Source organism: Heliconius melpomene, chromosome 16 (genome assembly GCF_056956725.1).
Source record: "Heliconius melpomene rosina isolate 202511_hmr_F chromosome 16, ASM5695672v1, whole genome shotgun sequence".
Lineage (NCBI taxonomy): Eukaryota > Metazoa > Arthropoda > Insecta > Lepidoptera > Nymphalidae > Heliconius > Heliconius melpomene.
The window spans coordinates 6,566,532-6,578,754 of record NC_140404.1 but is presented as its reverse complement, the minus strand read 5'-3'; the positions used below and the strand labels follow the sequence as shown (position 1 = coordinate 6,578,754).

The window sequence follows — 12,223 nt, the reverse complement described above, 5'->3', positions numbered from 1 at the left end:
GGTAGACTTTTTTGCGTGGTGAGGCGTATCTTAACGCCGTGCCTTGTCTGTCAGCGAGTAAATGAAAATAATTAATCCAGAGTGACACATTCGTTGCGTTTACATACAGTCAGACGCTGTCCACCCCAAAAATATACATTAATGTTCTATTTTTTTTTTATTTTGTGTAGACTATACAAAGAAGTATATGTATAGACTTGACTATACGAAAAAGATGGAAATTAGAAAATAAAATGCTATAAAAGAAATAAAAACCAAATACTGCAATATATGATTTATTTCTCAGTAAATAAGCACAGTAATTTTGCTTCGATTGTCAAAATATTTATATTCAAGAAGCAGGTACAAGTGATGTTTAACAATTAGAGATATAACAATAAGAATTAGATAAAATTTTACAATAACAACTTTATCTTTACACTTCTTGATATTAATTATAGTAATATGTTAATTAAACGCATTACAATGACATAAGGCAGATATTAAAATACATTTTTTAAAATATACAAAGACAATGCCTTAAAAAATTTACACTTGCTAAAATATATTAGAACCAATTAAAAGTAGTTTTTAAGGCAATTTTGTTTTTAAAAACGATTTTACACTATGTAAACAATTCATTGAATTAATTCATAAAAAAAGCATATTTTATTTTCAGGTTCAGGTTGTATATATGTAATTACTCAGCTTTGAAATTTAATGACTAAGTCAAAGAATACATAAAAATTATATACTTTTAAAAAATAATATTTAAAATAATAACATATTCATGATTTTTAAATTTGTCTATGGTGGAATAGTGTTGAAATAAACAAACTGATTTTCTCTTCCATGGTTTTAAAAGTTACCTTTTTATCTTCTAATCATTTATATTTCTATTATAAATAATTTTCTTGTTATTAAATATATATAATACCAAAATATTTAATATCATTAAATAATTAAGCGGTCATATTTACAGTTTATAATAAGACATCCTTATCTATTTTGTATAATTAATCATTTTGATGGCTTAGTAGCTTAGGCACTTATTGGATATACTTATTTTATTTATAATCTGTTAAAATAAAATATTTTGCAAATCTGGACAACAAATATAGACTAATTAGGTAACGTAATTAATACTTTATTTATGAAAATTAATAAAAAATATGTCACAGACGTGAGAAAGATTTTACCTCATTCTATGTAATAAATTAATACTTGTACAGTACGGTCAACGAGTTATGGCCACTCTGAAGTCATTTTGTTGAAGTTAATGTTCTTACTTTTGATTATTCTCTTTATTTGCTCAGTGCAGAAAATTTAACTTCAAAGCGACCACGATTTAGCGGCCGTACTGTAACTCTAAAACAATGCAAAGTCTTTACCAACATTACATAAACTTAAATTGGTTTCACCGAATTGTTTCAAACATTTCCTTACAATATCTATACCCTACAAAGTTAATCTTAAGCGTAAGATTACTACGACGGTATCTCCATTTTACTCTCGGCATGAAAACGATATAAACTAATAAGAACAATAACGATTATAATCGGCGTATAAATCGACTGAAACCGATATATTTTTTAAAAAATGGTCTTAAAACAGATATTCTTTTTGAAAATTTGAAAAAGATGAATTTTCTCTATTTTTTGAATAGGTATGTAACTAATAATAATTCCAAATAGTTTGAAAACCGTATGAATATTACAAGTTTTCATTCTATAGAAAAAAATCTATGTAAAAAAAAATTGCGTTCCAATTCACCTTTTTCAAATGAAAAAAAAAAATGTAAAAAGTTTCTTTCCTAACATTTGAACAACCGTTAATTAATTTATCACAATAATATAAATATAAATGCTTGCGCGACTGGCTCTGACCATGCCGTTTTACGTTGGCAGCCGAAAGACTAGCTTCACTGGTTGTAAAGGCACTGCTTTGGAAAACCTATAGTCCAAAACTAAATACTTTACACGTTAAATTGCGTCTTACTTTATTATGCGTATTCTTTTTTTAATTTAATGGCTTTAAAAACCACACAGATACAAAATATTTTAGGTCTTTTGTTTTATATTTCGAAACAGGCACTTTTTTACGATTTTCGTCAAATTACACTTAGTGTTTCTATCGATATTATACAATAATCATTAGTAATTTAAGATGAATATGCAATATTTCTAAACTTAAGTAATTTATCCGTAACAATTTATATTATCACGACTTAGAACTGAGTTAAAGCGTCTTATATCTAAGCCATAATATGTTTGTATAATCTATATGGAATAATTCCAATACAATATAATATTTGAATATAATCTGTTTAATAAAATATACGGAATTTCAACAGGTATCTTTAGTAGCTCTTGTTTATTTGTTAGATAGTAAAGATTTATCTTTTGTGATGTTTTCAATTGATTTGGTGTCAGTAACAGAGACTAGACATAGGTGGCTATTGCAGAGACATAATATAATATACATACACTAAAATATTCACTTTTTACAAAACTAAAAACAACTTTGCTTTTCATATGCCAATTAATAAAGTTGACATTGATATAAGTAATTGGGAAAATTAATTTTCAGCTTTGCTCTACAACGGTTACTTAGAAATTGTACCATAATCGAATAATCAGATCTAAATTTAATAAATATTTTGTACAGATCAAAGCAAAATTATAGAACTTATTAAATATAATGCGGTAATGTTAGAGTTAATCTAAAGTAAAATTAAAATAAAATATATACCTACCTACTATCGACTGTTGGACAGTTCTACAGAGAATGTAACACAGTAATGGTGCTCTCATTTCACAACACTTCAAATATTAAAAAAATAAATATGTAGAGTTAAATTTGTTGATTTTAACATACTTATTTATAAAAATATTTGTATTCATTTTATATTTTATGACCGCATCGATGACAAAATTTATTTTTGCGACGTTCATATTTTATAACGTAAATGTTTAGGCTCCATACTAATCTACATTGTTGTTCTACACAGTAGACATACGATTTCGTTTCGAAATAATACCTTTCCGACGACCGAGCGACGACACAAATCAAAAAAGATATGACAATATATCGAAAGTAACTAAATTTAGGTCTTTTAGTAACGAATTTCAAATTTATGTGTATGTTTTGGGAAAATAATGGACAAAAGTATATTTAAAATGTATAGCTAATATTCAAACGAGACAGCCATCGTTTAGACTGTTGGCAATCTTCGTTTGGGCATCTTGGATGTTAGAGGGATAGTTATGGCATTGCTGTGATACGTAATTGAGTTCTGGCTCGTAGTACTCCGCTTCTGGCTCGATCGGGCCGAGGATGGTCGCCTTTGGTAAATAACCATCTGTCGTTATATAACTTGCTTCAGAATTAGGAGGAATGCTCAGCACGCTGTCTGGTCTGTTATATTCGTCTAGACTTTGATGTGTCAAATACGATGTTTCTAGCGAAGATATTTCTATGGAATCGTTGATTGGAGTGGGGCAGGTGTAGCTGGAAGCGAGGATGTTAGCTGATTCGGGTCGTATGTAAGGGGAGTGGGATTCGAATACGGGGAATGTTGTCGGTTCGAACGTTCGAACTGCGTTGTACGTGGTCGTGGGTGACGCCCGCGCGTTCGAATTGTTTTTGACGCAGGACCCCGCGTGCATTGACAGCATGTCGATCAACTGACGTTTTTGCACTTCTAAATCCTGAAAATAAAGAAATTATTTCTATTAATATTGAAATATTACCTACCTTGCAAAAGTATTTGTTTTGTAAAGTACCTACATATAAACAATGTTATTTATTTACATTTATAATACCGCCTGATAATAAATATCTCAAGCTTTGTTTAAATCCGATTGACCCGACACATTTATGTTTAATCTAAAGTGACGTTGTTCGGGAATTCACCTATTTGACCTAGCAGTATCGAAAAAACAATATCCAAGCTACATGTTACTAGGTCTTTATAGAATATTCTAATAATAATATATATATCTAATTTTCTTTTAATTTAAGTTTCTCTTTATCAAAATGGGTATTTCTATTAACATTTAAATGAACACAAATGAGGCAGCCGATAACCCTGCATCCGCGTCGTTACGGTACTTAGATAATGTTAAAGAATTTCTTATTCTTTTATTTTTTTTAAACGAGTTTGATAAACTTCAATTTACTACTATTACTTATTATAAAGGTATTATATAAATTCAATAAAAACAAATATTTTTTTAATGAAATTAATATTTACGTACTTTTAATTGTGTTTTTAGGTCAATATTCTGACTTTCCAATACTTCGCTTTCGTTCACAAGGTTGACAGTTCGTTCCCTCTTCTTCATCCTACACTTTGTTGCTGCTATCTTATTTCTTTCTCTTCTTCGGCGTCTGCGTTCTTCATCTTCAAGGGTTAACTACAAAAAAAATTTACAAAATTACGATATCATTTTAAAACTATAAAATATATAGAGCCATTTCTTAAAAAAATATATATATATAATTTATTTTGTTCTACTTTCCATCCAGCTAAAACTATTAGGTAGGTACGTTCTGGGTGGCGAAACCTACTGCCGCGCACATTCTAATTTAGAAAACATATCTATTGATAATAGAAATAAAGTGGTAAGTAATACTTTAGTGAAATACATATAGCCGGCAAAGCATTTTAAATTTTTTTATTGAAATTTAAAAATATCAAAATAAATCAGTAAAACGCAGGTATTTTTACCCCACACATAAACAGCATTAGCATAGCGAAATAAGATTATTTATAATAACAAATATAATTCCTTTGATTTTTCAACTCAGCAAATACACTCAGCATATACCTAACACTAACAAAACAAAACCATAAAGTTTATTATATAAATGAATCCATTGAATTAATTCAGTTGAATGCATTGAATGCACCACATCGCGTACAAACTGACTTCCAATGATAATAATTTCTCATCGTCAAGTCATCAAGCAATCTTAGGCTTTCAATCGGGAAGTTCAGTCACGAACATAACATCGTTCGCAATACCGAGCTTCTCTGTAAGCTCGTAAAACTTCAATAAAATCGTTGAATTATATACTGGAAGCCGCCTATAAAATTAGTTTAGTTTTGTTGCTAACAAACCGACCTCAGTCAGTGATCTAGCCCTTATTGGGTGGTATTAATAAGGATGTTACTATTATTAATATAATGCACATTGTTATTATTACTATATTCATTTGTATATTTATGCTGCTTATTTGCTTTCCAAAATGGTTTTTTAGCTTCACGTCGTATATTATTATTTGCGTACAAAGCAGGGTAGGCAGATGGAACTTAGTTAAGACACTCCGTTACTCTGCCCTACGACGGTCTCGAATGCCTCGGCCTCTTCTTAAATTAGGTATAATATAAGCAAAAATTACCTCGTTTTTAGGTGCTTGCGTATGACTGCTGTCATATTCTTCGTCACTTTCTTCTTTCTTCATCCGTTTGACGCTCATATCTGTGTCGCTGCCCGACATCTTTCTTTTCGACTCTATCGACAGCTTTAGGCCAGCTTTTATCAGTTCCGAACACGTCTGTAAAGAAATAACTAATATAAAATATTGTATTCTTCTTCTTTTCAATAAAAAATATACTGTAGGCGGAAGTCATTAAGAAGTACTTAAAAAAAGATATTCAGTGAAGTTATGTAAAATGAACGTTTAGTATATAATCATAGTTATTTTTTTATAGGAAATCTTAATATAAGGCTAGATTTTCTATATTTTAATATTTTTTGTGACTGATACATTAAACTTGGTTGATTTCGTTTCGTCTATATTTGTAAATTATAATATAATAAGTAAGATTTACTACACTTATGTTAGTCAAAAATAAAAATATTTTTCTAATTCACATTTTTAATTTAAACTAGTAAATATAGTCTTATTTGACAGGTTAAATTTTGGTAACTATGATTTTAATAATAATCTTTTTTTATGTTAAAATAAGTAGGTCTCACTAATTGAGAAAACATTTATCCGCCATTAATATTATAGGACAAATGTTTTTGTTAATTAATTAACAGTAACGCATGCTATTGTATAAAACGAATAATAAAAGTCACGTAACATTTCGTTAGCTTCCCAAAAATAAAAAAAAGCTAAACTTCATTAAAAATATAATTATTAATTATGAACAAAAATGTTATTTATTAATTCTTAAGAGGCTCACGACTTAGATTAAGAACGCGCGGACGTTTATCGTCGTATCGTAAGTCGTTTAAAAGTAAACATCGCAAGATTAATTTTTATGAATTTATTATAATGATTACTTTAGTTTTACCTCGATCGGACGTTAGTATCAAGGTTAGACTAAAGTGTCTAAGTTTTATATATGTAATGTGACCAGACGTCCCGTTTTGAACGGGACCGTCCCGCTTTTTTTGAAGAAAACCGTAATGCATGCGTCCCGCAAAATGGTATATTAATTTGGTCGGTCGAATCACGTCTCGCGTTAATGAAAGCAACGAAATTATTGTCAATTAATTATGTGAAAAATAAAGATGAAATCAAATAAATTACTTAAATATATTACTTTTGAATAGATTAGTTAAAAATAATTAAAATTATAAATGCCAAAAAAATCCGATGTCCCGTTTTGCGTCGCAAAAAGAATGGTCACGTTAGTTATATATCATATTTATCTTGATAATGTGGACAAATGCAATAGTAGTTTTTTTTTCTCTTATAATAAAGGTGTTCGTTTTTTCTCACATTAAAACGTCCGCCCATTGTTTAAGATGTTAACAAAAAACAACATTTATTGAGTGTAAAATTGATTATAATGAAACTCTAATAGGTGGAAAATAAGGACAACTAATAGAATCATTTTCTTATAACTTCATTATAACAGAAGATCTGCTAATATCGGAACAAAATACGTTTGAAATACAAAATCAAGGTTTTTACAGCGTTATTTTGCCTTTATACCAGAAAGAAGCAATAAAAATATTAAATATTACATTGCCTCGAGTGGCAATCGAACCCATAACCCTCTAAAATTTATTATAATGATCGAAATATACCTTTTGTATGCTGGGCGGAGTGCCTGAAGCTGGCGATGTCGCTGACGAACTGTTAGACATCGAAGAATTAGAGTCGTTGCAGTTCACATTCTGTAACATAACGAAATAAATAACATAAATACAAAACAATAAAATAACATTTTCATATTAAATTTATTACATAAGTAGTAATAATAGATATCATAAATATTATATTTAGTGGTTTAATTTTATCAATTGGTGTTTTTTTTAATTGAGGTTGCTTTTTTAACTTTAGGACGAAACCGATTGCTTTTTTAACTTTAGGACGAAAACTTTTTTTCGGTATTAAAACGAAAAATTTAAGGATATATCTAATTCAAAAAGGTTCTAATAAATTTAGAATATAGAATATAGTAATAAATAATAATTTAGAATATAGTATACTAAATTATTTATACATAAGATTGTAGATTATAAATTCAAATGCCAAAGCACGTAATTGACAACTAAGTATGGTAGAGGGGTCTACAATTATTCAGTGTTCGCACTTTTGCCGGATGTAGTAAGTACCTGTATATTATCAGTTTAGGTTTTTTTTCTTTATAAGGTACGTCTATGGTTGAATCAAAATTATTAATTATATTTCTTTTAATTTACACTATCCCGTTCATTCATAATATTTTTTTCATTTATAAAAGTTTACTAAGAGATTATTATTGAAACAATATAAAAATTTTTTTTAGTTCGAGTTGAATTCCCAGTCGAATACGAAAAGCGGGGAACGGAGTGTCTCAACACTAGGTTCCCTCTCCCTACCCTTCTATATGCATGATACACCGTGAAGAAAAATCTATAATATGTAAATCTATAACGCACTAATCTGTTAACTTCAGAGACTATATTAAACATTATTAAGATCTTATATACGTAGTAAAAACATAAGTAGGAAACATCTAAGTTATTAGAACGCTTTCCATGTCAGTGCCCCTCTGCTAAATGGACAAAGTATGTTCTTGACGGACGACATGTTTATTAAAGTGAGTTTTTATACGGTTTCTCATTCGCAACTAATATATTATAATAGTTAAAGTAAATTTAGTTGGGGGTGTATATATATTTTTTTGTTTTGATAGAGGTTTGGAAAGAAGTGGTTTTTATGGTGGTTTTTTTTTATTATTAGACACATACAAATAAAAAAATAAATAGGAAATAAATGTGCGGCCTTATCACTAAAATCGATTTCTTACAGGCAACCAAAAGAAAAGCAAAGAATTTAATTTATAAAAGAATGCAGAAAGGCGTAAAAACTAAAAAGTACTGAGAAATAACATAAACTAATATATAATAAAAATCTACAAACTAAAGACACAATAATTGCATAGATATATACACATATGTGAATTTAATTGTAGTCTAGGGTGCAGTGTATTTTTTTTCTACCTATAAGGCGAAACGTATATAGGTTTTGTATTAATATTACTTTTAAATAATAAAATAATTACTATTAAAAGTTTACTATACGTAATTTAACACCGGATATGCAAAAACGACAATAGTACATAACAATAATTACAAGATCTGTCACACCAGATTAGCCTTTTGTTCGAAATCATTTCACGCTCTACATTCCAGCCCACGTAATACGGCAGCCCTAATGACATTCTTTTATAGAATTAATCGTTAGTGCACTAAGGTATAGTTATATACTGCATAAAATTGTTTTAAAATGAGTATTAACACTTAGTTTTTCTAATCGATGTGGGCTAAAATCGATTTTTTGTAGTCGAGAGGGCTAAAATCGATTTTTTGTAGTAGAGAGGGCTAAAATCGATTTTTTCTAGTCGAGAGGTCTAAAATTGACTTTTTGTAGTAGAGAGGGCTAAAATCGATTTTTTTATTTCTATATTACGTAATTACATGTCTCGCAGTTACCCTTACAGTCTCATATACACGACATGTTTTTGTTTTTGTTTAATATCTTTTTTCTTTAATTTCTGTATTTGTATTGTGTATTTTTAGCCTAAATTTTTTTTTTTAGTATTTATAAATATTTATTTAACACAAGTACAAACTGTACCCACAATCACATATAATTAGTTCACTCAAAGTATCCTGGCGTCTGTCAGTCTGTTTCAGTGTCCGCTAGGTAGACGACCTCAAATGTATGGCGCTTACAATTATCCAATGTTTATAACGACGAGTAATGGTCACGTGACGTTACGTGGCCAATACTTGGCAAGCGTTCAATATACTTATTTTGCATTCGAACGAGCATTTCGCGTGCAACAGACCTAAATACAGCAAGGATCTCTTTTGCATTTTGATCGATTCACGAATTGAAAGTGCAAGGTTAGGAATTAGTTCTAGCGATTTGCTGAACGCCATTAACAGTTCCAATTGGATTTGCCTGTCAATACTAGTTTACTGATTTTTTTAGTGTCACGGTGTATCCCGATCAACGGAAGCGTGTATCTAGCGTTCATACACTCCGTTCCCCATACCGCGGAATTCAGAAGGTCATGCTTATTGAGTGGTGGAACGAAGAAGTGGAAATTTAAATAAATATTTAATTACTTCTAGTGTGAATCGAACCCAGCACCCCTGCGCCACTGGCCTCAATTACTGTGTTGATTATTTTTAGAAAATCTCTTTAAATTACAATCAAAACACTATCTTAAGTGCAATGCTAACTTATCTAGGTCATACTTAGAGTTAAGTTTCACGGCCGCCATTACATAACGTTCTGTTTGTATTTCACGTTTATTTATTCGCCATACAAGAAATATAATTTTATGCGTTAATGATTTGTGTGAGACGTGACCATAGCATTACGTACGAGGGTATTCATTAGTTTGTATTGCTGATGCGAGATTAAAATGTTATAACTTATGTTTTAAAATGGAATTTTTATTGATAGTAGGTATTAATTTAGTTGTTAATATGAAATTAGAGCTTTTTTGTGGCGCAGGGGCAGAAGGGTGTGACCGTAACGCGACCGTTCTGGGTACGATCCCCACTTGGGGGGATGAATTCATGTTTTTATTTCGTCGCTCTAACACTACGGCAAAATTTTTCAGGCTTTGTATTCTGCCACTCAACATGCAATGCCTCGAAAAATTCATTGCAAAGTGTCTCAACACTAGGTTTGTGGCACCGTTGAGCTGATTTATTTATATTTTAAAAAATTACCTTGAAGCTGTTGTTCTTGTCATAATTGTACTGGTCCAGAGGGTTCGTCATCGTGATGACATCGTTGACTATCTCGGGAGTACGCAGGGTGGTAGTGCCCGCGTTCTCCGCGGCAAGGAGGTTCATCATGGCGGCACTCAAGTTCACGTTCACACTAAGATAAGCACCCGGCTCCCCGTCGGTGCCCACGGGGGCAGTTGGTGAAGGAGATGTATCTTCGCACTTAATCGTCGGCACAGCTGAGCCAATGCTCGACGAGTTCATTATATCCTTATAAGGAGCCAGCTTCGCTTCTTTTTGGTTACGTTTCGCACTAAAACTAACGGTTAACGCGTTTAATTAAGTCTATATCACGATTTTTACACTATCACTATGTTCTAAGCTAAATATCACTGATTGTGGTAAACTGGTTTCCGATGGCACTCGACACTTACTGCTGGAAGTCTTCACGGGGAGGTAAAGTTGGTAACGCGGTTGAGTGATCTGCAAATAAAAAAAAATCCAATGAGTACAAGTGTCCAATTAAACATGAACTTGGCTTTTGTTTACACAAAAAAGTTTATATGTAAATATGTTTATATGTAAATGCGCAGTAAAATTATCTTTGAAAGGGCAACTTTTGGTTTCGCAATCCGCCGGGTGCTTCTTTCGCAAGCGTTTCACAGCGAGTTTTTAATTAGAGCTATCCGAGCATCGCGACCTCGCGGCCAGGATGCTTTACCAATAAAAAACTTTTTTACAGTCACCAATTGAACGAGCGATAAAATTGAAACTAGCTTTTTACGACGCATTTTAACGCTCTTCCGTGTGACGTGTCGACGTGTTCATTGTTCGGGCGGGCGCGGTTTACAAGGGCATGTTGTGTCCATTAATCCATTTACAACCACGATGTCGATGTCAGTCAGTCAATATTGTGTGGAAATTAGGTTCCCACTGGACAACTAGGACACGTCGTGACCGAAAATGTGATTAAAACGGGAGCTAAAGGCGCTTATTCCCTATATAGCTTTGCAGTTCGAAAGCTGCGGCACCTTGACCTGACATCTGTACATATGTAGATATCTACTCGTATCTGTCACGTAAAACAATAAAGCACCGAGACGATGTAACCTACTTGTGTGGTTGTTATATTTCTTAGCGATGGAAATCTTGAAGAGGCCAGTCGTGAAGATATGGCGCAAGCGCGTGACAGTAAACGCGACGGTTGTGGGTTCGATCCCCACTCGAAGAAGTGACATATTTATTTACGTTTATATTTCCATTTCTTCGCGCTGGTGTCGAGGCAAAGTGCGACGTTGAGTTCTGCCACTCAACACGCAATGCCTTCAGAATTTGGCAGAAAGTGGGGAACGGAGTGTCTTAACACTAGGTTCCCTCTGCCTACCCTGCCGTACCCGTGAAGCTGACTTGAATTTTATTTATTTAATTCACGCTGGTGTTTAGACAAAGTGCGGTGTTTATTTTCGCAATGCCTCCCAAATTTGACGGAAAATAGGAAGCAGAGTGTTTTAACACTAGGTTCCCTCTGCATATACATCTACATCAACATGAAGCTACAAAAAAACCGAAAAAATTCAAGGTGCAAACAATTTATTGGTATTTTAGAGTGCAATCCATATCTACTTTATCTCACATTGATTTATTGGATCTAAGGATATTGTCATAATAAACTCATTATCTCATATTCTATTTAAATACGTAACGAACTCGAAAATTCCTTTGGCACGATATTTATTATGAATAAGAATAAATGTAAATTAATGTTTACTTATAAAATATTTACATATAAAAGTGTATGGGCAATGTAAAAAGGCGAAGTATTTTATGCAATATTTATTTTCTCATTGGTAGCCGACCATCAGTTATTTCTTATTTGACGAGTCAACGAAACATCTGCACAAATACTAGGTACATACGTGTTGGCATATGTTATATGACATTGAAAAAGATTTAATAATTTGAGAAAGCTTTGACGCAGTGTGACTGTATATGTGACAGGTCATGGGTTCGATTCCCACTCGAGGAAAAGAAATATCTATTTA

General features: G+C 31.7%; 1 protein-coding gene across 1 annotated transcript in view; it reads right to left on the bottom strand.

Annotated features, from left to right (window-relative positions):
- Positions 1-259: 259 nt before the first annotated feature.
- The window catches only part of Atf3 (Activating transcription factor 3), a 50,249-nt gene continuing 38,285 nt past the window's right edge, over positions 260-12,223 (bottom strand). The window contains exons 2-6 of the mRNA XM_085199024.1: positions 10,182-10,664; positions 7,032-7,121; positions 5,386-5,541; positions 4,239-4,397; positions 260-3,689 (exon numbers count right to left, since the gene is read on the bottom strand). Coding sequence (XP_085055150.1) covers positions 3,174-3,689; positions 4,239-4,397; positions 5,386-5,541; positions 7,032-7,121; positions 10,182-10,445 — 1,185 coding nt within the window. The 5' untranslated portion in view covers positions 10,446-10,664 and the 3' untranslated portion in view covers positions 260-3,173. The remainder of the gene's footprint in view (positions 3,690-4,238; positions 4,398-5,385; positions 5,542-7,031; positions 7,122-10,181; positions 10,665-12,223) is intronic.